At 41.3% G+C, this 25,497-nt stretch overlaps 1 protein-coding gene across 1 annotated transcript in view; it reads right to left on the bottom strand.

Moving 5' to 3' along the window:
• Positions 1-17,747: 17,747 nt before the first annotated feature.
• The window catches only part of ptprn2 (protein tyrosine phosphatase receptor type N2), a 150,367-nt gene continuing 142,617 nt past the window's right edge, over positions 17,748-25,497 (bottom strand). The window contains exons 19-22 of the mRNA XM_061713609.1: positions 24,167-24,220; positions 23,105-23,169; positions 21,158-21,231; positions 17,748-19,249 (exon numbers count right to left, since the gene is read on the bottom strand). Coding sequence (XP_061569593.1) covers positions 19,178-19,249; positions 21,158-21,231; positions 23,105-23,169; positions 24,167-24,220 — 265 coding nt within the window. The 3' untranslated portion in view covers positions 17,748-19,177. The remainder of the gene's footprint in view (positions 19,250-21,157; positions 21,232-23,104; positions 23,170-24,166; positions 24,221-25,497) is intronic.

Here is a 25,497-nt window from a genome sequence, read left to right on the forward strand (position 1 = left end):
TGTGTGCTTAATTTTGGAGTGGCTGTCAGACAGGGATTTGGGTCCCGTTAAATTAGAGAGATTCCTTTCTGGGGGCGCGCTCCGAAGACTAGGAGAGAGGAAGCATCCTAACAAGTGTCCTTTCAGTAAGATGGAGATTCACACCTCCGCCTACAATATTACACTTTGAGACTATTGTGTAACATCAAACATAAATCTTGTGTGTTTGAGCAGTTTTTGTTTTTTGATATGGTGCTTGTTCTTGACATTTATCCAGCAGATATATAATGCTTCTCCAAATTCTTTCAGTGATTGATTCCTTAAGCTTGTTGGTGCTTATTATTGCTTTAGCAGTATTATTACTGCTTGTCTTGCGAACGGAGGGAGAATTGTACTTTTGAGTTTTGAGTTTCCAGACAGGGTGTTTTTGTTTTACTTGGTCTTAACTGAACAGTAAAGAGGAATACAGGGTAAGTGACATGACTCACTGAGTTTGAAGACTGTCATTATGAAGTCTCACGTTTACTTGGTTGTTGTCCTCCGTTGCTATGGAAAATGCATGTCGGTTGCAGACCCGGGGGTTTTGAGAATGATAAGAAAGACATTCACAACAGTTAGGTGAATGATCTTGTGTATTTCCTCACCTCTTTTCACCGAAACATGTTTCCACCTGACACCATTTTACAATTTCATCTTGGGCTTAATGCCGCTCAAGAAGATTGACCGGTGTAGAGAAATACACAAAATAAACCCCACAATATTGCTCTGGTGCAGACCGTTCTCGAGTGTGGACAGTGTTACGGGGTTACCTCTTGCAAAAAATAACATAACAAATAACAGTAAAAATCCTTTAATAAACAAAACAAAACAATGCCACTACTACAATGCTACTGTGTTACCATGTGCTGTCAGACGAGATGGCAGGAGATCAGTGTCATTATGGAGACTGGTGTCTGGACTCTGTGATGTGAGCTTCATGTAAATTTGTATGAATATGTATTCTGATTGTCATCCGCATGTCCATCCATCTCTTCTCGCTTGTTCTTATTTAGGGTCACAGGGGTATACTCCAGCCTATTCCAGCTGTCTTCAGACAAAAGGCAGGGGTCCACCCTGGATAGGTCACCGGTCCATCACAAGGCCACGTATAGACAACCGCGCTCCTTCCTATGGACCGCTACGGCCCTGGGCCCCAGTCATGTTCACTTACCTTTATGCAAAGAGACCCCCTTCAATTCCATCCAAGGATTGGCTGACCGATTGTTTCCTTGCTGGTGTGCAGCCTGCACTGGCGGTTCTAGGATTTTTCTGAAACAGGGGCCATTATGGGGCCAAATGTATTAAGCCCCTTTCACATAGATGGCGCGAAGCGGCAACCACCGCCGGCTTTCCCATTCATTGTGTATGTGCTACCGGGACGCAAAAGCGGGCCGCTCGGCGGTGCGTGAGAGGGTGCCTGCCGCGACGTTGCGCCGCTCCTGAGTTTACGCTGTGACAACATCTCGGCGCGTCCAATAGGAGAGAAGGTGGTGGAGTCATCCTGCTGAGGCTTGGACCAACTCTCCCCAACAGGCTGTCCGCTCTTGCGCCGCGGTAGCACATACACAAAGAATGGGAAAGCCGGCGCTGGTCTGCGCTTTGCGCCCTCTATGTGAAAGGGGCTCCTTTTAATTTAACATCATCCTCTTTCTTTGGAAGCAGAATGAAAACGCAATCCTTACGTTACGTTCAGCCCGCCACAAATATTTTTCAAGGAAGTGAACCCTCCCTCCAAATCAAACTGTCCAATAACGTCTAGCATAATCTGTTTGTCCCACCTAGAGTGCACTGAGCTGTTTCTTCTACTATTCAGTTGTATTGACGCAACAGGTGCCACCAACAGTTTGGGGGTGGAACTGCTGCAGTGATCATCAAATTCTCAGCTTGCCCGTTGATTAACAGAACAGGGGCACTTCAGGGGCCTATCAGATTACAGGCGGGACCTCGGGCCCCATGACCCCCCTACATCCGCCCCTGGCAGCCTGTAAAGCAGATGTTTCAGCGCTGCTCTAGGATTGGCTCCGTCCACCTTTGCTGCTTCCTCCTGCCCAGTTGATTGGGAGCTGTCCCGGACCTTCATCTGCACCTGCTATTGGCAGAACCTTTGAGCTCTGACAGCTTAGCTGAGCCTTGTGAATGTTTCTAGGGTCTCTGTGTGTTGACTTGTTCATTTGACGACACTGCCCAGTTTTGATTACCTTGGTTTTGTTATTCTATACTATTTTGTAAAACACCTCATCTTCAATTTCACATCTGAGCATCTTTGTTTATGTTGTGACCCGCAGTCCTGGCCGAGCGCAGGTCCTAACAAGGACACTGTGGAAGCTCGAGTTAGTGATGGTTTTTGGACTGCAGGAGGAAGACGGAGCACCAGAGTTTATTTTCAACTTAATGGGACTATTTTTCTTGTAAAATAAATGTTGAATTTAAAAACATGTTACAAAGACTAACTGGGATCTTTTCTTACAGTCATCCGAAGCTACAGATGACTTAGCAGCTTCCAGATAGACTGATCTGGTGCCCAAGAGGAAATCCTCAGTAGTATTGAACAATCTCAACGATGAAACTGCCAGTCCTCTACACAAATGACTGATTTAAAAGCATTTCTAGAAAGTTAGAATGCTGACATTTTGACATCACTGATGTTCTTCGAAGCTGTTAATATCTGCAGTGAATTTAAAATTTATACTTGTTAAGATATTTTACTTGAAACTGCAAAAAAAATAATTTGCTTTGCGTTACTAAAGAAAAAGTGATCATAATACATCCCGGGTGATTGTGAATTGTATGACAGCGTTTTCAATATTTTGACACGGCTCTTACAGTAAATGCTGACCTGCAGGAGGTGCTGAAGGTGCAGTACCTGAGGATGGAGTCGGTCCGGAGTCCATGAATGTTGGTACAAGGTTTCAAAAAATTGTTGCAGTTTTTCAGATGGGACCTTCTATCAATTCTCGTTTAAGACATTTCCAGAAATGCTCCCACATCATGAAAACTCCAGCAGCTTGCAGTGAAATCGCACAAATGACGAGGCGAGATGAGCCATTCCAAAGTAAACGCAATCTAAATCTTCCCTGGTACTCAGTGGCTGTTGCTGTTGCTTTTACCGCAAAGAGCTGAGAGAAAGTAGCTTTTCTTAAATATTAGAGACTATTTTGTCCTGAAATAATTGGGATGTGTTTTAGAGAACACAGTCTGCAAGGAACAACAGTGTACTGATTGGAGCCCGGATGCAGAAACATGTAGGCAACTATCTACAGGGATCATTTTAATGACAAAACACCCCTCCTGCTGTGTGCAATCAGTACATGCCGGCAGGAAAACATACATGAGGTGAGTCGAAGGAACAATATATTGTAAATCACTTCTAGTTGTACTCTGGAATAAACATTTATGTACCAAACTGTAGATCAGGATGCTCTAATAGTTATTGGTGTGTTTAAATATGGTTTATGCGCCCAGAATGTTTCACAAATGCACATAAACAGACTTTTATCCACAATTTGTACATTCAAACCTCAGCTTCGAGAGTTATTTGCATTCAGTATCCCAGGTTAGAAAATTCCAAATATCCTCAGAAGGGAACAAAAAAGTAACGAAGTTTTGTTGCTTCCATCGTGAGGTGTGTGCAGCCCTGTTACCTGTACTAAGCCAAAAAAACCTGTTTTTGGCTATTATCTGTCTTTCTTCATTCTCACATTTTGGAAAGGGAGAGGAACCCCTTCTCTGTAGAAAGAGCAAGATTAGTCCAAAGTGGAGGAGTGCAGAGGAAGACATCAGACATCATCACAGAGAATATTATCAGACCATTTGGACCAATGGAGCTTGTTCCTTTGAAGTAAAGATCAAGTCCCATCTAACATCAGATGGTGGCCAAAGTGCTCTTTAAATAATGATATATGATTATAGTGAAGCAGATGAAAAAAACATTTGGGTTATTTGCATTTGAGAGGACTCATCTGTAAATCTAATTGATTATCATTACGTTGCATACAAGCTGTTAAAGTACTCATTTGCAAAAAAGTAAACAGTCTTTTTTGATGATGTTAAAAACAAATGTGCTGCTAAATGGCACATAGGGATATAAACCCAGACATGCAAGCTATAAACCAATACTAACTACTGTTACACCATTCTGATGTTCACACACATTTCTGAGGCTAGTAACATCATACAGGTAATGATAGAAACATAAGGTTGTATTTTGTAATTCCAATGTATATGTCTGCATGTTTTTGCAGTTCAGATGTACACGAATGCTTTCTCACATAAGAGCAAAGGTCTAAGCCACTGACTAATGCCCCTGCTTTAGTTCAAACACCCCAGAGAGCAGCCTGACTCCAAATTGGTCAGTTTTATCCGAGACAGAGGGATTTGTGAGTTGTTTGAAAAGCTACACCTCAGATTTATTAGGTTTTGGCTGTTTGATTTGGTCGAAGTTGCTGCAGAAAAGATGTGACACCCAGTCAGTTCCCAAGACCACATCTTAACCCTTTAAAAACTGATTAGAGATTTATAATCTTATTCTGAGGGGGTTGCTAGAATAGAGGGTGCTGAGTAGCCTCCACACTGGCAACTGTGCTTTGTTAATGGCAGATTCAGGTTTAAAAACAGAACTGTATCTTTGTTTAATTTCCCCCAGATCCTCAAACACGGCTAAAACCACTCAGACTCAAACTACTAATTAGCAGACGTCACGACTGCTGGAGACGAGTGCTTCTGTCCCTCCACTCTTGATTAAGTGCTGGAACTGTCTTCAGAGTCCCTGTACATTTACTTTGAATACATCCATCCAACACAGGCCTTTATGGGCTCAAGTTAGATTCAGTATGTGTTTGAGCTTGTAAATCAATATTCATAATAGTTCTAAAGTTTGTATTTCAAGTTTGTGTTTTAAAAACAATTTGTGAAGTTTAACCTTGCTTTTGTGATCATTTGCTGAAAAATACAACGCAGTGCACAAAGTTCTCCCGCTGTGTCTGACTCTGTAATGGCAAATGGGAATTTTACCCTGTCTTAGTATCGAAAAGACAAGTGAAGTAGATTTTGAAGATTGTCGACTTCTGAAAGTCAGGGAAGTTATACTTTTTGATATTGTGGAAACTAAAAGGTGATTATTTATTTACACGAGTATCTATAAAGCATTCAGGTGCTCGATCCTTACATAATTACTCGTACAAAGTTGCCCACGTGTTACTGATTGAACGTCTGCTTCACTCTAAGGACATGAAGCAAAGTTGAAGACAAAAGTTTGATTAATGACTGTCACTTTCCACTCAATTATGTAATTTCAGAGTCATATGGAGTCTGGGAACTGAGCGTGGGAAATTTGAGTTTCACATGTCGTCTTCTACTCTGTGTGATCACAGAAGCGGTATTCTCTAGGTGTCTTTGAGTATTTTGACTGTATTTTTTCTTTTAACAAATTTAAATTATTTTGTATACACGTAAAAACTTGAATTCCTTTGACAGATTTATTACAAACTGACAAGTAAAAAAACTAATATGTGTGCGCATTCATTTATAAGCTCAACCTTTAATTGGCTTTAATTAAAGCCTGAAGAGTCTTGATGAAAGACAAGATGTTTCAGGCAGTTCAGCGATGGCATATTTTGTGGGATTGTCGGTTTTCCGTATTTTCTCGATTAAAGGTGCAGAAAAAGCTGTATGAGCTCATTTTTATTTATTTTTTAATATCTAACAGGAGCATGTTTTTCTTCTTTTTTTTACTATCAAACCCCTTAGAGAGCTCTTCAATCTTGAGACAGTATTTAATGTACAAGCATGTAACCAAAGCCACAATTTTCCACCAACCTTAATCAGAGGTCACATGGTTATGGGATCAAACCAACTCCTCAGGTCACACTCATCATCGAGTGTTACATCAGTATGATCTCATATGCATCGTGTACAGTTTCAGCACTGCTCGCATAATAACTCCTGCTAAAGTACTCAAAGCCACCTTTGTGGTTATCCCTGCTACAGAAGGCCTCCAGGACACATGCACGCAGTCCTCGTGCTCTCCTTGTGTCTGTGTGACATCAAAAACACACATCTGGCAACATTTTCATATAAATGTGGATATATGAGACACCGTCACAAATTACCTCAAAAACGCCATCAGGCTTAATGGAAAATGCAGAAATGAATGTAAATTTGCACACATGAAGTATAAATGGATGTAGGCTTGCGCAGAGTTCACAGCCCTAAACACACCACCGTCTGACCAGCTGCTCGAGGAAACGCATCATCAGGCTCTCCACATGCTGCCTCGTCTTCATTGGCTAAATTTTGATCAGGCATCAGAGTTCCTGATAGGCTGCCACGGCAGCGGAGAGTTGTTGCTGTTGCTAGGATCCTGTTGCTAGGACGGTTGCCATCTCAGAAACCTCAGCAGGAAACATGTAATGAATCATGGATGGTTGATTTTTCTCTAAGAACCCTAATCTGTGATGCAGATGAGCCCAGAGCCCGTCTCCCCCGACTCCACCCTCCTCCTCCCAAATGAGCACCCACCCAGCCCCCACCTCTGGGTGGGTTCATTAAAAAGCTAAAAAAAAAAAAAAAAAAAGAGATCAAGTTTAGATTGTGAAGGCTGACCTTTCAAATGGTCCTGAGGTTGCCACAGAGAGAAGAGAGGGGGGTTTTGGAATAATGATATCAATTCTCATGCAAAACAGAGAGGTCAGAGGTTATTATCAGTTGTTTGTTGAAGGAGGGCCGGAAGGGAGACCAGCAGTGACCCCTGAGATTATTCTCAATGCTGTGACTTAGCAAGTTTGGAAAGTCTCACACCTCCTGAAAAGAAAGACAGGTGCAAAAGGCTGATATTCTAACAATGCACAGAATGCAGCTCATTTTCTTTCAGAAAATAAAGAAAAATGATGCTGAAAACCAATACTGTGCCACGACGGTTTCACGTTCAGCTGCTTACATTTTTCACACAGATGTCATTCTACGCGCTACAGTATGTTTAGCTTTAGAAACTCGTGAAAAAGCCTCATTAAGATTTTACTAAAAGGTCATCCATTGTGCCGCAAATGCACCGGCATGACTTAACAATCGCTGTGGGCATTTTTAATATCGTGCTGTTATGGTGTGCAGAGGGTACGCAGGCCTGTGTTTAGCAGGAAACACGGGGAGGGGGCTTTAACCCCCAACTGAACCACAGTGTGCATGACTTATTTATTCCTGTCCTGTAAAAAGAGTGCAGCTGTTTCATATAAAGTGGCAAACAGTTAAACCGTTCAGATGAAACACTTCTCATATAGACGGTGAACATTACCCACCGAGGGTAAGACAGTGTAAAAAGTGGTAATTACTGACAACAGATGACAGACAATATGGGCCTGCTGCTTTAATGCTACGCAGCAGAGATACTGAAACGAGCAGCTACAGTGACTCTGCTGTATGTAAACATATTATGCTGTTCACCGCTGTGGGTTCTCCTTCTGCTGGAGCGACACTGTCTTTGATGTAATTGTATGTTACATATCACAGTCAGCTCCTTTTACTGCATCTTGCTGTTTTCAACCTAAGATAACGTCTTTTGAGCATCTCTCACCTTTCCTAATATTTGCAGGAAAGATTTCTTTTGTGTGTCTAGAACAAACTTTTAATCTCAGTTGGGCTTCCTTTTCAAATGATGTGCCACTTGTCCATATTTTCCATCCTTGGCCCTTTAATTAACCCCTTTCTTTCATGCAAAGTACTTCCCTTGACAGTCCTGCTCTCCCATTTTGCTCCCCCCTGCCCTCATCTTTTCTCCCGGTATGTCACCGAACAGATCCTTTAGCATCTAGTTGTATACTCGATGCTAATATCTTCTGACACGTTTGTTCACCGTCTCTTTATCATTAATAATTATGCAAAGAAGGCGCGTTCTCAGCCGAGCAAAAGAAAGCAATCTTAGTATGCAAATGGTTAAGGTCCCTGCGGAGTGCAGCGATTAGATGTGTGTTGATAAACTCACTTATGATGAGTGACATTGTGCGGGATTGAAGTCGTGCTGGTCAGCGTCGCAGACGCTGATTAAAAACACTGCAGCCAAATGCCAGAGTATCCCCAAGATGCATGATGGGACAGGGATGAAATTGTGTAAAATGTCACTGGGGCTGTTCTGTGCCCATTAATAACCGCGGAGAAGGAAGCAAGAAGGGTAATGAGAAAAGATTTTGTCACTGATCATCTTTGGCTTTTCTGCTCAGACAGATGTTGACTGCAGCTCTTCCCCTTTAACTCAGAGCCTTTCTCCAAGTCTCTTTAAATTTTGTAGTTGAGCCGTTGATCCCATGAAGCATCAGTGTGACTGTGCTTCACCTGGACAGGGCCGCGCTGGCTCTTCATAAAGGATTAGTTACACTTTAAAACAGTTTCTATCATTACGTGATTAATATCCCGCAAAGATTTCAGTCATGTGGAAAATCTGCAACTGGAAGTGCAAGAGATCAAATTTGAAGCAAATCACTGTGACATCACGAGTTGAAGCATGACTTCATGAGCCATTAAAACTTTCCTTCAAAGTTTATGCCACTCTTTGTTAATTTCTTTATTCGACATCATATTGCTTCAGAGTTCACAGAAATGATCAAGGACAGGTCTGATGTGAACTCTGGTCATTTTGTATCCACTCAAGGTTATCCTTTCCCCAGTTTTATCAATGTCTTGTCTCATCTTGGTCGTTTTATATTTCTTAAAGGTAATTTTGCATGGTAGTTTCAGTTGTTGTGTGGCTCAACCTTTTTTTTTTCTCATTTTTGGCAATTTGAATGTTTTTGCATTTAATCTATTCCGTGACAATAGTGTAATTTTGTCTTGTTTAAGATTTTAAATGTATTTGCAGTCTTTTGAGACTTTGTGTGCATTTCGAGTATCTTTATAGTCTTGAAGCACCTAAACGAGAGTTCAGTAAAGAGAGAGAGATCATTTTTAGCACTTTTTATAGTAGTTTGCATTTGATTTTAGTAGTTTAGTAACTCATTTGGGTAATTTTGCATCCTTTCACAATAATTCAGTGTCTCTTTAGTGTAATTTGTTTGCCTATTGATAGCTGATTTGAGGGCTCTACTTGTAATTTTCTGTCTCATGCTGTTCATTTTGTTAATTACGAGTCTCTTTGTGGTCATTTGGCATCTCTTTATGGTTATTGTTGTGTCTCCTTTTGGTCACTTCCCATCTGTTTTTCAGCAGCTGGTTAATTCATGTTCATCTGATATCTCCTCCGACTCTCCTTCTGGTTTTTGTATCTCTATCTATGCTATATGTATATTTTTAGGACTGGATTGAGGGCTGCCCGCTGCTTTCTGAAAGCACCTTTGCCCAGGTGGCCCATTCAGTTTTCATATTCATGTAATCATTTATGATTTACTTACTGGCAATCTTTTCTTATGCTCTCACACTCTACTGGCATAACGTTAGTTATTAATTTAAGTTAATTATTAGGGTATTATAGTTTGTTATGTCATTTCTTATGATGACAAAAACTAAATAAAATCACAAATTCTACCTGACATAAATATAAAAGATGGAAACACATTGATGTGGGCTCAGCATTTTTCTTTTCTTTTCTTTTCTTTTTTGAATAGATGTGTGAAGTATTTCTTTTGGCTCAGCATCAAAGACAGGAAAAAAGAAAAACAAGCTTTTGCAAATTTTTTTCCCTGAAGCTACACACTACCATGTGGTGCTGAGATGTGGCAGAACTACGCTTTTTTTCATGTCGGCCATGCCTTGTTTGTGTTTACTGCAACACAGCCAAACAGCCTATTTGATCTAGTGTTTAAGATTCAAATTAAAAAATTTGCATCAAAGTTCTTGTGGGAGCATGGTAGGAATCGGCACTTTAAGCTACATGACAGTGATAAGCACGAGGAGCTATTCATGCTAGATCAATTTTCTCAGGATCAGCGTTTTGACGACCAGAGAGGGAAGAAGAGGAGAGACACTAGCCGGGAGTGCCAAGTTTAAAAGCTTGTTTGTTTCTTAAGAAGATCAAAGGTATCAAGGCCTTGGACAGACATGAGAAGCGCAGCATCTGCAATCTGCTCTCCATTCACTCCCAACAAACGCCAGCAAAGGAAAAACAAGGCTTGCTCTTTGGGAAACCTTGGAAAATATCCCATCGAGCAAACACTCTGGGATTTCCCAACTCCCCTCCACAGGGAAATGACATCTTTGTCAGCATGTTTTTTGTTGTCATTCAAAAGATGAATTATCTGCAGTTTTTTTTCTATAAAAAAGTGCTTTCAAGCCAAAAATGAAATGTTGCTTGTAAAATGAATCAACTGCATCTTTCTCGTAGTAGATCAGAGTAGAGCTATGTTGAAATTCTACCCACTATCACGAGGGAGCATGCTTTAATACCAAGAACAATGATTTTTAGTTTACTTGTACACAGTCTCTAAACGACATATTTCACACATGAGTCTGCTGGAGCAAATACCAATATCAGTATCTCACGACAAGTCTCAGTTGGGGCCCGATGAAACATCTGCTGCAGCAGTTTCCAGCAAATTTGATCTGATTATTCTCTGTAGTTCTGGAAGATCAGATCAAGTGGCTGAGAGATACATTTCCCCACAGATTCTTTCTTCAAGCATCATTGTGGCCTCTGTCACCTGATTTCACAAAAAATCAACTTAATAATGTTATTTTTAAAAGTAAATTGAGGCAAAAAACTTGAGGCAGACTTAAAGGCACTCTATGTAGCGAGAGCACCCCATCTCACCACATGTGTCATGTCAGGAATATTTATATTATTTCAATTAAAACTTCTGCTTTCAGCTTTATCCTGATGTCTGGTTAAGTTAAGGTGACAAAATTACTTGTTTTTTTTAAGAAAAACACTGATTTCAAAAGTTGAAATTGGTTAAAAATCAGTGAGAAGGAATTTTGATTGCAGCCCTATGTTTTGGACTCTTGGGTACAGAGAGGAGCTAAGCTGTCAAGTGATCCAGTAGGTGACTTGGATCCGATGTTGGGAAAAGATGCCAAACATATATGGTGAGGCTTTGCTGGGAATGTCTGGTAGAAGAACTTGTCAGAACGATGTTGAACTCCCACCTTCGAACAAACTTTAATCATGGAACAGGTCATGATCTGTGCCTCCATTGTTGAGACGGCTGACTAAAGCCGAGGCCTCAAGGTCATCAGTACCTGCCGTGGTAATCACCAAACCCGGCGTGGGACACCACAGGTGAAGGAGATGCTGAAGGGTACCAGTAGGCTAAGTGGACTGAGGTGTCAGCGGTTGTAAACGGTGCCCTGAGATATGGGGTAATGGGTCCATCGCTATGGGCATTCAGTCCCGACCCAAACAGAATGACGGTCTGGTCTGCATTGTCGGAAGTAAGTCGGATTCGTTCCCAGAGGGAGTTGGCTGGCTTTCATCACCAAATCTGTTCATAACTTTTATGGACAGAATTTGCAGGCACAGCCAAGGGGCAGAATTGGTCTGGTTGTCCAAATGATTCAATCTCTGCTTTTTGCTGATGACGTGGACCTGCTGGCTTCAGAGAGCTGTGACTTTCAGCTTTCTCTAGAGCAGATGGCATCTGAGTGTGAAATGGCAGGGATGAGAATCAGCACCTCCAAATCTGAGACCATGGTAATCCGTCAGACAGGGGTTGAATGCCCTCCCCAGGTAGGGAGCATGGCGCTGCATTAAGTGGAGGAGTTTTAGTATCTTGATGTCTTTTTCATCGGTGAGGGGAGATTGAGTTGGGAGATTGACAGGAGGAGCGGTGTGGTCTCTGCAGTGAGACAGACTCTGTACCGGTCTGTTGTTTTCAAGAGAGAGATGAGCCAAAAGGCAAGACTTTCAGTTTACCGGTCGACCTCTGTTCTCACCTTTGTTCACAAACTGTGGTAGTGACTGAATGTATACGATTGTGAACACAAGTGGCTTAATTTAGTTTCCTGTGTAGGGTGGTTGGAGTCACTGCTCCTCATCAAAAGGAGGCAGTTGAAGGAGTTTGGGCATCCCCCTGGACATTTTATCAGATCAGAATAAAGCTATGTTGAATGTCTCCCCAATATCATAAGAGGATCATGGTTTAATCGTAAGAACAGTGATTTTAGTCGACCTGTGCACAGGAAGGACTGGGTTTGTCCAACTGGTAAGACTAGGGTTGCCACCCGTCCCGTAAAATACGGAATTGTCCTTTATTTGAGAAAAAAATGTTGCGTCCCGTATTGAACTAATACGGGAAACGATTTGTACCGTATTTTCATTAACTTTTTCACCATATTCTAGTTGAATTATTGAAATAAATTAACCTTTACACCATATTCTAGTTGAATTATTGAAATAAGTTCACTTTTACACCATATTCTAGTTGAATTATTGAAATAAGTTAACTTTTACACCATATTCTAGTTGAATTATTGAAATAAATTAACTTTTACACCATATTCTAGTTGAATTATTGAAATAAATTAACTTTTACACCAAATTCTTCACCTGTAGGCTATATTACATCTGGGCTGATGTGGAGGATATTTCAGCTGCTAGTATGGTTGTCTGTCTGTACAGTCATGCAAGTTCAATGCTATTAAAGCATTTTAAACTTTAAATCAAAGCATTTTGTTTTTTCATATAAAATAAACACATTTTTATTCAGTTTAGAAGTTTTGGGGCTTTTTTTTTTGGCTCCAGCGCTGCTGAAATTGGGGCGTCCCTTATTTCTATTTCTGAAAGGTGGTAACCCTAGGTAAGACCCCCGTAGTAGACCCAGGACATTTTGGAGAGATTATGTCTGTTGTCTGGCCTGGGAATGCCTCGGCATTCCTCTGGGGAGAGGGAAGTCTTGAGAGACCCACAACCCGGACACGTAGGAGTCAATTAAAGGATAGATTAGTACTAGCTAGCACGCTGACATCTATTTCTGTTGTTTGTGAAGTATCTGTTTCCACAGATGAGCCCTTCTCTTTTCTTATGAGCAGGTACGGTGTGTTTGGTGTTGGAGGAATAATCAGTGTTGTCTTTCTGATAGTAGCAGCTATGGAGAAGTCTTTGTTTGTTGAAAATCAGTGGCTTTTAGATGTATAAAGTAAGAATGGTTTATTTTGGGAACTGCTATATTGTCAGTACATTTTGCACCAGGAAAAATTGGGGCAGAGTAACGCTTTAGGCCATAGATTTTGCAGAGCTGAGAAAGACAAAGAAAACGTTGAGAAACTATTAATAAAATAATTAATTGCAAGATTCTGAAGTATGTTCCTCAGTATTAAAAGAGACTCCCTTTTATTGAGCTTGTTGCCTTTTCCTCCACTTGCCACCTCTATCTATTGTTTCTCAAATAGGCACTTTCATCCTGAACACATATATTAAAACCTGCCATAAAAAAAATATAAGAAGCCCTTCCTTGGGAATAACATTTCTAATGAAGGAAAGAGTTATTCAAAATGGAAGCTCTTGCTGGACTTGCACTTCCTCATAAACCTGCATGAATCTACAATTGAGATCCAACAGTTTGGCTTTCACAAAAATGTCTCCTTTTAAAAAAAATGTATTTCCTTTTCACGACTTTGTCGCTCCTGTGTTTCGCTGATTCTACAGCTTTCCCGTGTGGTAGGAGAGATTTTGTCCCTTGGCAGAAAGGTTTGGGACTATTTTCGTCTGGCGTCATGATTACTCAGTCATTTTGCTACTTTCCAGTTATTTATATCCCTGTGATATGCCAGCGCTCCTTAAGAACAGCCAGATATGTCGATTTTGGCGCATCTCACTCCACAGACTTATCCAGGCTTAAGCAGTAATTTAGAAACCCCTAAATTAAAAATCACATTGAGTTAAACCAAGCATCCAAAGAGGTAATACACAGTATCTAATTTTGTGACTTTTCCAGAACGCATTAATCCCCCCAAATGGGAGCTGACAGGATATCACATGCTATTGTAGCACACCAGATACCTCAGGAAGCAATTACCATGAATACATTTTCTAATAAACTTGTACCCATCAGATGATAAGCAATTAAACATGCGTAATTATAGTTTCCATACAGTAATTTCTAAGCTGATTAGGTTTGTGTGCTTTACAACCTGAATAGGAGAATATTAATAGGGCTTTGGTTTGGTGTTGCTGGTTAGTGGTGGCAGCTCATCAGTGAAAAATATGCAAATGAGGCCTCAGGAAGTGCATGAAGCTTCATTCCCTGCTATTAGAACTGTCATGGGAGGGAGGGACATGTCAACGGGCAGCACCAACATGAATATGCATTTGCACAAGAATCCCACGCACATATTGTTGAGTGGTAGGAAAGTATATGTTCTATAGATATCCTTCCTGCGCCTTTTATTGTGGTGATTGAGTCTTTATGGTGCAAAGTCTCCAATTACAGTGTATTTTATTCTCTTTTGGGAGTGCTCTATGTCCATTATTCATTGACAGCCAATTATATCCATACTGTGATCTATATATTTAAGCATTCTGGGTGAAAACTGCTGCGGAGACTCACTGGAAAGGTATGATAGAGCAGAAAAGGATCTTTCTCTGCACATACATATGGACTGTGTGCATGGGCGCAATTTCCACTGGGGACAGGGGGGACATGTCCCCCCCACTTTTCAAAATCGTGTTTTTATCCCCCCCACTTTTTATAGTTTAAAAACTAACGGTGGGCTCAGCCTGTAATTGCGAATCATCAAGACACTCTCCTCCCCTCCCCGCTCCCCTCAGAGCTGCTCAAGGATGATTTATGGTTCTGCGTTACACCAACACAGAGCATACGACGTAGGTTACGCGGCGACGCGCACCGCACAGTACGTAACCCTACAGCGTAAGTTCTGCGTCGATTTAACGCAGAACCATAAATCAGCCTTCACCGACAGACAGCCAGGACGCGGCAGCAGCAGAAATGAAGAGGAGTCGGCAGCTCAGTTTAAAATCCAGTTTTGCAGCGGGACAAAAAAGCAGCAGCACTGCTGTGTTGCAGGTAGGCTGTGCAGAGATGAGTAGTCAAATATTACTCAACTTAATATGTTGTAAATGGTTAGGTGATTTTGGTTTGTTTATAAGGAAAGGAAGGAATGAACATGATCTTTTTTCATATTTCACAAGAGAAATATGTGGAGACAGGTGCAAGTGAAGAAGTGCAGGCAGGAACCCAACCATGTTAGCCCAAAAGTGATTGTAGAACAGCATCTCAGCAACAAAACCTTAAAATCAAGAGAAGTGGTGCTGTGAATTTACTTGGATCCATTATAAACAAGGAGTCAATGGAATTCTATGTTTTTTCTGTGGCCAAGCTTTTGAAAATGAAAAATGAAGCCTGGCCTAGAACTATGTTTCTCCAGAGGCCTGTAAGTAAGCCTGTAAAGCTTGTACACTGTCTTAAGGTAAGAGCTGATTTGTTGTGTGGCATGTTAATGTTGAGTGTCAAAAATAAAGGATGCCCAACGAGAAAGAGGTCACAAGATTAAAGACTATTTTTTATCATTGTATAGCCCTAAACGAAAATAATAATAAATACATATATCAGGAAAAAAAAGTTAAAAAGTGTCTAAAAAAGTAAATCCATATTAAAATTGTTTGATTGTTGGCATTCACACACACATAGTCTTACAAAGCCACACTGCACATCCACGCTACAGCTACACGCACAAATTTACCATTCCTACTTGTGTCCCCCCCACCTCTGAAACTAAAGTTTCGCCCTTGACTGTGTGGTATGTTTTATTGTCTTTGTGGTTCTTTTCATGTTCATTATGTCATGTGAGAGCATTTGTGTTTTATGTTGTTCTAGGCGTTGTTACGCTTTAGGATATAGACTCACGATATATCCCACATGTCATAAAATAGTTAATCTGTGATAATAATTTGGGATCAATTTCTTAGTCATAAACAAATAAGCGATGCTTCATATAACAAAAATTAAATATTTGCAAGGGATACTTTCTCTTTGCACCTTAATTTATACAGATTGTTGTAAAAACAAGGTTACTGATGCCAAAGTGTGAAGTCTGAATCAAACATTTGATCACTTTTCACTTTAAACCGTCAAACTTCAACAAAGCTCACTGGTTACAACCTTTCACCTTGAAACTACATCATGGCTTAAACGTTGCTCAAAAATCTTCATAAAATCCATTGATTTCAACATCCATCAAATAACATTGATTCCTGTAAGATGACAAATAATTCCCCCTCCACTTTCCAGATCAGTCAAGCTGGAGAAAGTACATTCAAATTCACAAATCTATTCTTTATTTGTTTATATTTCATATATTAAGATAGTTTCTAAGGCATTGATTCACATTATTTAAGAGTACATTACTGTGTGGCTCAAACCTTGGGCCTCGATTTGAAATAAAGACTTGAAACTTTCTTCTTACTTGCAAAACAACGACTTGATCACACCTCAGCGACTATCAGTCATTACTGATTTATGAGAGACCCCCTCGTCTTTGTGACTTTAGGATGTTAAAACCCTAAAACAGACTGATGTTATTTTCAGAACAAGGTGACCATAACATTTTAGATGCTGACATTGGACCTCTGAAGCATTGGTAGACTGATGGATTATATTAGATAGATGGCTGATTAGTAAATACACTTCCAAACTTGGAGCTCAATTTGCCATAACCTGGCCAGACAGGAACAAAATCCTCTCTTGTGAACTGGGTTTGTACGTATTGAACCAATCGCAACGGGGCAATGACTCACACAGGAGCATCAAAGTGACTCAAAAACAACTAATATGGCTGCACAGGTGCTAATAACACCTTGGGTCAACAGACTTCTACAGTAGAGCTGACCTAGTCCTCTGCACACCATTTTGGATGTCTTTAGTTGATGAGTGTCTGATTGTTGCTCTGGCAGCGTTGCACGCTTCATTTCTCAGACTGGTTGTATATCTCTCCAATCGGATCCTGAGGGAGTTTCTTCTGCATTTGTTGGTTCCGTCTGCAGGAACTGAGAGTTGAATCTACAGGAACCAGACCAATTCTTTGTATCCAAGAGGGAAAAAACCATGATGACTGGCCGGACTATACTCGTACTGTAACTGGCGCTTCCAGTACACAAAAAGATGAGCTCAAGTAATTGATTTAAATGTACATGAACTAAACTAAGTCATCTGTTTGGCAGCTTCTTATTGGATGTGCTAAGAAAAGCCTTTGAAACAAGTTAATTGGACCTTTTCATTTTGTAGTTTTGTCATCTTTAAAGACACCAGCTTTTGTTCAAATATAAACTATTCTTTAAGCCACGAAATGATTAAAAACAACAAAAACCCAACAAACTCTAAAAAGCACTTTTGTGCAGATAATTGTGTGACAGAAATAGACAAATCCACTCTAACAAAGCTGTTAGAGGAAAGATTTACGAGTTGTAACCTTTTTTTTTAAATGAGAGAGAGATAAAAACAACAAAATGCACAATTACTTTTAGATACCAATAAAATCCTTCAGGTGATGCTGATTTAACTGGCTGTAGACTGGACTTTGAGATGACCTCAGGAGGTGAAATACATGACAGATTTAATCTCACATGGCAGCTCTTGCTCAGCGGGCTGAGCTGGTGAACTAAACACTTCATCCGTGCAGACCTGTGAGTCTTTCTCCAGACTTCAAACCATCAGGGAACGCGGTACACCTCTTTTTCTTTCTGTAACTTCACTAAAATCACCATTCAATCAAATCCCTTTTTGTGAAAGGCCGGTCTCCCGGTGTCTTCCTGTGAGTGCGTCAGAAATAACATCACACACGAGGCAGCGAAGCAGTGTAGTCTGTTCGGATTTATTATCAATCTGCATATTACTTCTGACACAAAATATATAGATCTCACTGAGGCTCTCAGTGTGTATTTCAGATAGACTATAGAAGGATTCATAAAGTCATTCATTGTCTATACATGGAGTGAATAATCTGCACAAAATGTCACAATATACCAGAGATAGAGGGACAAACTATTTCAGCAAAAATCCCAATATAAGTTCTTGAATATATCACATTATTACTATTGATAGGGAATGACAGCAGTTCTAAATAGAGTAGATAACTATCTTATAGCTGTTACAGTACACATTTAAAAATAAAAGAGATGTTTCAGTACCAAACCGGAAGTTAGAAATGGATGTGGTGAGTGAAATCGTTGATATGTTAATGATGATCTGTGAGGGTTTTTTTCCGAGAATCTGTGGCTGAATACAAGACCGACACCCAAAAGTACAACACACATACTTCACCATCCGGACATGTGAAGCTGAGTATATAGTAGCTGATTCAGGTCACGGAGGAGGAGAAACGTGGGGAAGTGACTTCCAAGACGCCGCACGGAGCCGGGACATCACTGCATTTAAAGACACTGTCTGTACATCCTGATCTTTACAGGCAAGAACTTTATTTACATTGTTGTTAGTCTCAAAGGATGGCAGCTGCAACCGTTAGTCGATTTATCAGTTAGATGATCAGTAAAAAACATTTTATTTTAGCAGCCAAGTTTTCTTTTTTCATTCTTTCTGCTGCACTCTTGAAGCAAACATACCGATTCCTGATTCCACCTTCTCAGAAATGATTATTAACAGTTTGCAGATCGTTTACTCAAGAAGAAATTACACCAAATTAACAAACTGTCACGACCTTTGAGAAACTGTAGTCACCATGTTTCACTACTCTTTTTTTAAGGATTGCACACACTAAAAACTACTAGTTGAGACAGTGATCGTTAGCCGCAACCCATCCTTGATTTGTTCTCTAAGCATTTGTATCAGTTTTTAACAACAGATGACTCTTTTGGAACAAATAACCGTCACTAAACATCACGTAAACATCTCTCCAGTGGCACTGCAACAGTATGTTCATGAACAACATCAGTTATAGATGTGGGTTCATATTCATAAATCTCAGAGCAGAAACGTTGATCTGTGCTCTCGCTTGTGATCCGACGCGGCTCCCCATTTCCCTGAATTGCTAAAACGACAACAGATCAACCGTCGCACTTTGAAATGAGTGAATACGGATCCAGGTGAGCTACCCAGCACGACATTCAGAGTACAGGATTATATCGAGGTGAAGAGGAGGATGAGGTGGAAGATGGAGAGAAGGAGAAGGAAGGGAAAAGGGAGATGTCAGTCTTGAGTGGGCTGAGGAAACTGGTGGTTGGCGAGCTAGAAGAAGAAGAAGAAGGAGGAGAGGAAGAGGAGGAGGTGTGATGCCTTCACTGAGGAAGCGCTTTCAGGATGGCGTTCACCTCCTCTGCCACGGCTGTCAGCGCAAACTCGAACTGCTCCTGAGAAGGAGGAAGAGGAGAGGGAGGGGGGCACAGGGAACGACAAGGGAGATAAAGTTTTAGCTGGGGTTCGCGTGTGTGGCCGGTCTGAAATGCTATTTCACAATGATTGGCAACTGCCACCTTCGCCCTCTCCCTCCATATCTCCTGACCCCGCCTGGACGCGGTCGCAGACCCGAGCTGAACCGCTTTCAACCTGAGCTGCAGGCACAGCCGGCACCGGCATCGACCCGGCCAGGTGTGTCTTAAAATGGAGCTTTTGAGTCAAACTGTCTCTCAGCTTTTCTCTGGCTCTGTGTGTGTTTGATTGCGGAGCCGACTCATAGTTTCCCCAGAGGAGCTGATTGATGTTCGCCCCATGGACCTGGTGTTTTTATATTCCTCTCCTCTCCCCAGGCTGCAGGCCACTGGGCCCTCTCACAGAGAGAGTGTACGTAGGAGGTTGGAGGGAACAGCCTTCAGATGTGTCAACACACAGCCTGCCGTAGTCTGGCCTGAGGACGGGCTAAATCAATACACAGGAGTCACCGGTGGCCGTGCCTTTTGCTTTGCAGAGAAGATAATGTGGAGTTTCTATTTTTATGTGTCTTCTGAAGTTGCGATGGGGCCAGAAAATGTGTGAGTACACCCATCTTTATCTCCAACACAGTTATAAGTGATAATCTATTCCCCCGCTGAGTCAAAAGTTTTGAGGTGCTTTCAAAATAAAGTTTTTGTTCATGCTTACTTAAACCACTGGGGGGGAGATCAATCTCTGCAACAATTCAGAAATGGCTCTTAGTAAGAAATAAATAAGAAAAAAAAACAAACAATTGCACATGTTATTACAACATGTTAATGTTAGCCGAAAGCAGAACCGATACCCGGCGGGATTTTACACCCTTTTTTTAATATCCAAAACTAAAATAGACATGTCACGAAGTGAAAAAAGATAAGTTGTTAAACCCTTGAAACTTTAACTCTAAATTTCATACCTCATTACAATCTCATTTCTGTGTCGGGCCGGCGTGAAGCAGCAAAGTGGAATCAACACTATTCCAGTCTAATCTCACATAGGAAAGAACAAGAGAGCGCTTGAGAAGCTTCTCTCTGTTGAGCAGAGTGCGCCTGTGAAAGCGGCATTAATGAAGCATCCAGGAACGCCGGGGTCTGTCAGCAAGCCGCTTTTATAATTATTATCACCCACAGCTGCATGAGGTTTGCCTTTATCATTATTATTCATATTGTTGTTATTATTCTTTTCAAATGCAAGAAAGAAACAAAGGAGCCTGTTTCACTTGAGGATACGTTTGGTCCTCTTAGCTCTCATTTATCTCTGAAACGGTGTGAAGTGGAGGTCCTGCTCTGATATAAGTTGTGTGAAATGACTGATTTTGTTTTTTTAAGACATAAATCCTTCAAAGATTTACTGATTTACTTTCATTCTCTTTTCTTTGTTTTATTTAATTACAGAAATAACTTTTTTTTTTAATCTTGGAGTGTTGCGGAGACAAAAAATACCATGTGAAGCCATCACTTAGAGCTCCAATAAATCTTGAACATCTTTTGTTTTTGGTAAGCATTTAAGCACTAAGCTAAGCGATTATCAGTTAATTGAGAAAATCACTCTCAATAAGAGGCAAAAACAGCCAATTGGAGCCTCATCGTGTACATTACCGATATGTTAGAATTCTGTAATAATAATAATTCAGAGAGATTTCAGGTCTTTCTCTCAGAGTACTGTGATGAATGTGGATTTCTTTTTTCCAAGACAATCCTTAAGCAGTTATCAATTACACCATAATTTCCCCTGATCCCGTGCACATGAAGCAATCGTCCATCTGAATGAGTGCAACCCGTCCTCCCCTCCCCATCCCCCAAAAATCCTCCTTCCACCCCCCACCTCTGACTCAAAGCCGGGAACCTTACCTTTGTCTGGACCATGCCAGCTCTCTGGTCTCTCAAGTGCTCCAGGGTAGCGGCAATATCAATCTCTTTAGCACCTGCAACAGACCGAAAATTGGACTGAGTTCAAAGCAGCGGAGTAATCCAGCTCACATCTGTCAATCTCTCTTCATACCGGGCTCCCCTTGGAACAGCGCAGCCATTGAAAATTATTACATTCATCCCTCGAAAGACTTGGATGGGGGCCACGGCCCATTCCTTGATAAAATATGCAAGAGGATATTTTTGGGGAGGTATGGGAAATGTGCATTCATGCATTCAAAAAGCACAACATCGGGGCTTCTCTGTGAGGATCGCGCATAGAAATTGCTTTAGATGACAACTGATCTGAGAGTGTGTGTGTGTGTGTGTGTGTGTGTGAATGTAAGAATTCACAATTAAAACGAAAATGCAGCAGCTTTGCAGCACTCATTCTGATGATTAACCCATGCAACAGTTGCCTGAATGGTGACTGCACGTCTGCACATCTGTGATCTTAATCTGGAAAATCCTGTTCTGCTTTCAGATTTATGGTTATCAAGACACTGCTCATTTGAGAAAACGACAGAGATGCAGAGAGGAGGGAGGTGTGCAAAGAACCCGAGAAATCTTAAGATGGTTTTTGAAACCGAAGCAGAGAAAGGATGCAAAAGAGATCGAGCAGGAGAGCCAATTTGTGTGGGGGTGAGCGGCAGAAAAAGCGGGATTTAGTGCAGCTGGACTTAGCACTCAGGTACTCCAGAGCTCAGAGGAGACTTTCATGTCTTAGACACACAAGAATCCAAAGTTAAGCTGAGAACAGGCTCTCTGACCAAAGAAAAAAAGCTTTGGAGGGCGTGCTTATGTACATTTCATGCATTTGGTTCCAGCTGAAGGAAACAAAAGGTTAAAAAGAGACAGAGTGGCAGCTTTCATCACCGTGGACAACAGAGCATTCGTCACTGAACTGCTTGAACTCCGTGCGGATGGGTCAGTCTTATTACGGTTTTACAGGGAAGCTCTACATCAGAGGCGGCCGTTCTCTTAACCAGTTCTGATGGGGTTGCATCGCCGGAGGAGGGCACACAGAGAGGGAGGGGAAAGGTCAGAGGTCAGAGGGCAAAGAGCAGGCTAAGCCACGGCGCTCCAGTGCAACAATAGATGTTTATAACTCAGATATTTCAAAAGAATTTCAATAGAGAAATTTAACTAGGTTTCCACTCAGAGTGATAGTATTTTTCTCAAGCTTTGCAAAAGTAGAGATTCATCTAAAATCAATAGGTTGCCCTGCAGCAGCAAACACACGCAGGGCGCAGGTATTGTTTTAACGTAGCTATCCAAGCTTACTTGTTCATAAAAGCTCATTAAGATTCACATAATGGCGCCGAGTTACTTTGGGTTGTGGCTCCGCCTGCACTGCAGGACACGAGGGGGAAATGCACCCTGAGCATTGCTAACGTGCTGACAATGTTCACAATTTAGAGTATAAATTGTGTGAAATGAGAAAAATTGTCAACACTTTTCTATTAAGAAAAAAAAAATCTAATCAAATAAGCACAATGTTCGCATTAAATATTAAATATTGATTTAAACTACTGGACCAAATCGCAAATGTTTAATGCATTTTCCCTTTAAACATTTCATTTCCATGCATGCGCAATCTAAATTTATGTTGCAGCTGCTGATGTAAGTCAATACGGTGTGAAGGTTGCTTAAAAAGATAATTACTAATGTGGGTAGAGGTTTCTTTTTTTTCATTTCCCTTCTCTGCGTTCCGCCTTTGTTCTGCTCTCCCCACATCTAGTCTGCCTCTGTCTTCGCCGCTTCTCCAGGCATCAGGAAAGTCACCCTCTAATGCATCCCCAAGACTCTCGGTGGAAAATGAGAGGCTTTTGCGTTGCCGTGGCAACGCTTCAAGCAGAAAGCGTGAAAGGGGAAGCCATTGATCGTTACCTTTAGCCATCCTATTGAGGACCATGTCAATCAGAATGTAAGTCCCACTCCTGCCGGCTCCATCACTGCAGAGAGTCAGAGAGGCAGAGATCATTAAGGTGGCAGCGTGAGACGCTTTAATCTCAGAGTGTTTCTCTTAGAAGGAAACAAATTGCTCATTTACATGTGCATCTGCTGCGAGACTGTCGAGTATCTTTAAACAAAAATTAGTCTATGCATACTGATGCACACTTACATATGGGCAAAATAAAACCCTCACATGATTTTAATACTTAAACAGTAAAAAAAAAAGCACTATCAATCTTTAATATTCTTCCTATACCTAGTCAGATGTAAATATTTCCAATAAGTGTCAGCATGTTAAAGCTTTGGGCACAAGTGCATGTGTGGTCTGGAGAGCTGCCTGGCTATTGGAGAGAGGGGAGTGGTTTCTAAGGCACGCTGGGGACAAAAGCTTTTAAATGCATGCACCTCAGGAGCAGAGGAGAGGTTGAGAGGCCCGGGGCAGTTCAAGAACAGCTTTTTGAGAGCCTTGCTTTTCCATTACTCCAGAGATAGCCCCATGAAAAGCCTCCCTTTGTGCCCGCCGGCCATTCAACGGCTCTGCATGTTAATTGCAAACAAGGCGTGGACATCTCTCTAATAAAGGCGAGGCCAATAAAACAGGAGAGCTGCCTGAGCACCACAGCTTCATTAATCCACTGCGAGACACTCAGTCCCTCAGAGGGAGAGCAGGCTTACCGGCCCCATGCATGACTTAACAGGATGTGACTATTAAAAGTGGTCAGACAGATACCTGGAGTTTAATACAAACCAATCAAGGCCAGTTAACTAACTCAACCAAATGGGAAATGGAAGGGTCTTTGGCTGAGTAGCTTTGCGCCGTGTTATTTACATAAGAAACAGTCAGTGAAATAAGCAGCAGCTCCAGTGGACCCAGACAGAGTAAATGGACTGAGCAGGTTTAAATAAACAGCCTCTCCACTCTAACACACAGGCCATGACAAAAAACACGCCGTCCCAATTCAGCTACTGCCACAGCAATCAAAATGTTATACTTGCCTGCAGTGAACAATTATCGGGCAAGATCGACCCCGGTAGCACTTGTTAACCTTTCTGAAAACACACACACACACAAAAAAGAAAAGATCATATTACTGCAAGCTTAGTGGCAATTTTCTTCAGTTCACAGAGGTTCCAAAGTCAAACTTAGGACACGGGATCGATCCTTTTTCTTTTGGCTAAATCACAACAGATGTGACGGGTGAGGGACTTCAGCGCGGAGGTCCGGATGGAATTAATGACAGCAGTAATCAAAGGAACAAACACAAATCTGCGAGATGCTCCCTCCTGTCAATCAGTGAGTTGATTCGGAGCAGGGAGTGAAAGCCGTAAATAAACCGGGCATCATGTCAGTCACAGTAAATCATTGTGACGTGTGGGTGATGGACGCGATGGTGTGATGTTGTGATCGTCGACCGCCGACGCGTTAACCTCGGCCAATTATGAATGTTTTACACCACAGGCACGGTGAAGGCCAACAAGCCTTTTCACACCCCGCTGTTGCCATGGAAACTGACTACACTCAGAGCTTCCTCTTGCATCTCTATTTTCCTGCATTTATAACCTTTTAGCTAACAAAAATAAAAAATAAAAACCTTTTCATGGACAATATTGTATTATATGAAACACATGTACTGTTTTTATGTAATCATTATGTGTTGTAAAGTTATTCTTATTAGCTATATTTAAAAAAAAAAAGCTTTTATATTCCCCAACATGTAATATCAAGAATTGATATTTTTATCATAAATGTTGCATTTAAGGTGTTTTCTCTGTCTTCTAACCTTCAGAGCTACAATACGAACATATCAAAATTCATCATTTATTACATTCGATTTACATGCTTTACATTTTGAGATGGTCTTAAGTTAAGAAAGGAGAAAAAATAAGAAAAAAGGTCCTTAATCAGACATCGTACAGAGATCGTTGTAGTTCCCATGCAAGCCAGAGGAAGGAGCAGTGAGAGGAGGGGGAGGGAGACAGCGAGTCGGGGTTGAGAAAAAAGATGGTGTGTGCACAGGCCTGGCTGAGGAGACACAGTTTCCAATGATCACTTTTGTGACTATGCAACTGGGCTCATATTACTAGCTGCAACATCACAAAAATGACACTGGCAACCGCAAAATAGCGACTTGGCTGAAACCATGAAAAGCCTGAGTGTTAGAGGAGACCGCGTGGATCTGAGACCTCACTTAAACACGGAGGTTTTGATGTCCGGTGATGGACAGCATTAACGGAGCTAAATCCAGGCAGGCTAATTGTTGGCGAGATCTCAACGGCAGGGCGATATAGCTGAAACACCGCAACTAAATAAATATCTGACTGCAAGC

This window comes from Cololabis saira, chromosome 22 (genome assembly GCF_033807715.1).
Source record: "Cololabis saira isolate AMF1-May2022 chromosome 22, fColSai1.1, whole genome shotgun sequence".
NCBI lineage: Eukaryota > Metazoa > Chordata > Actinopteri > Beloniformes > Belonidae > Cololabis > Cololabis saira.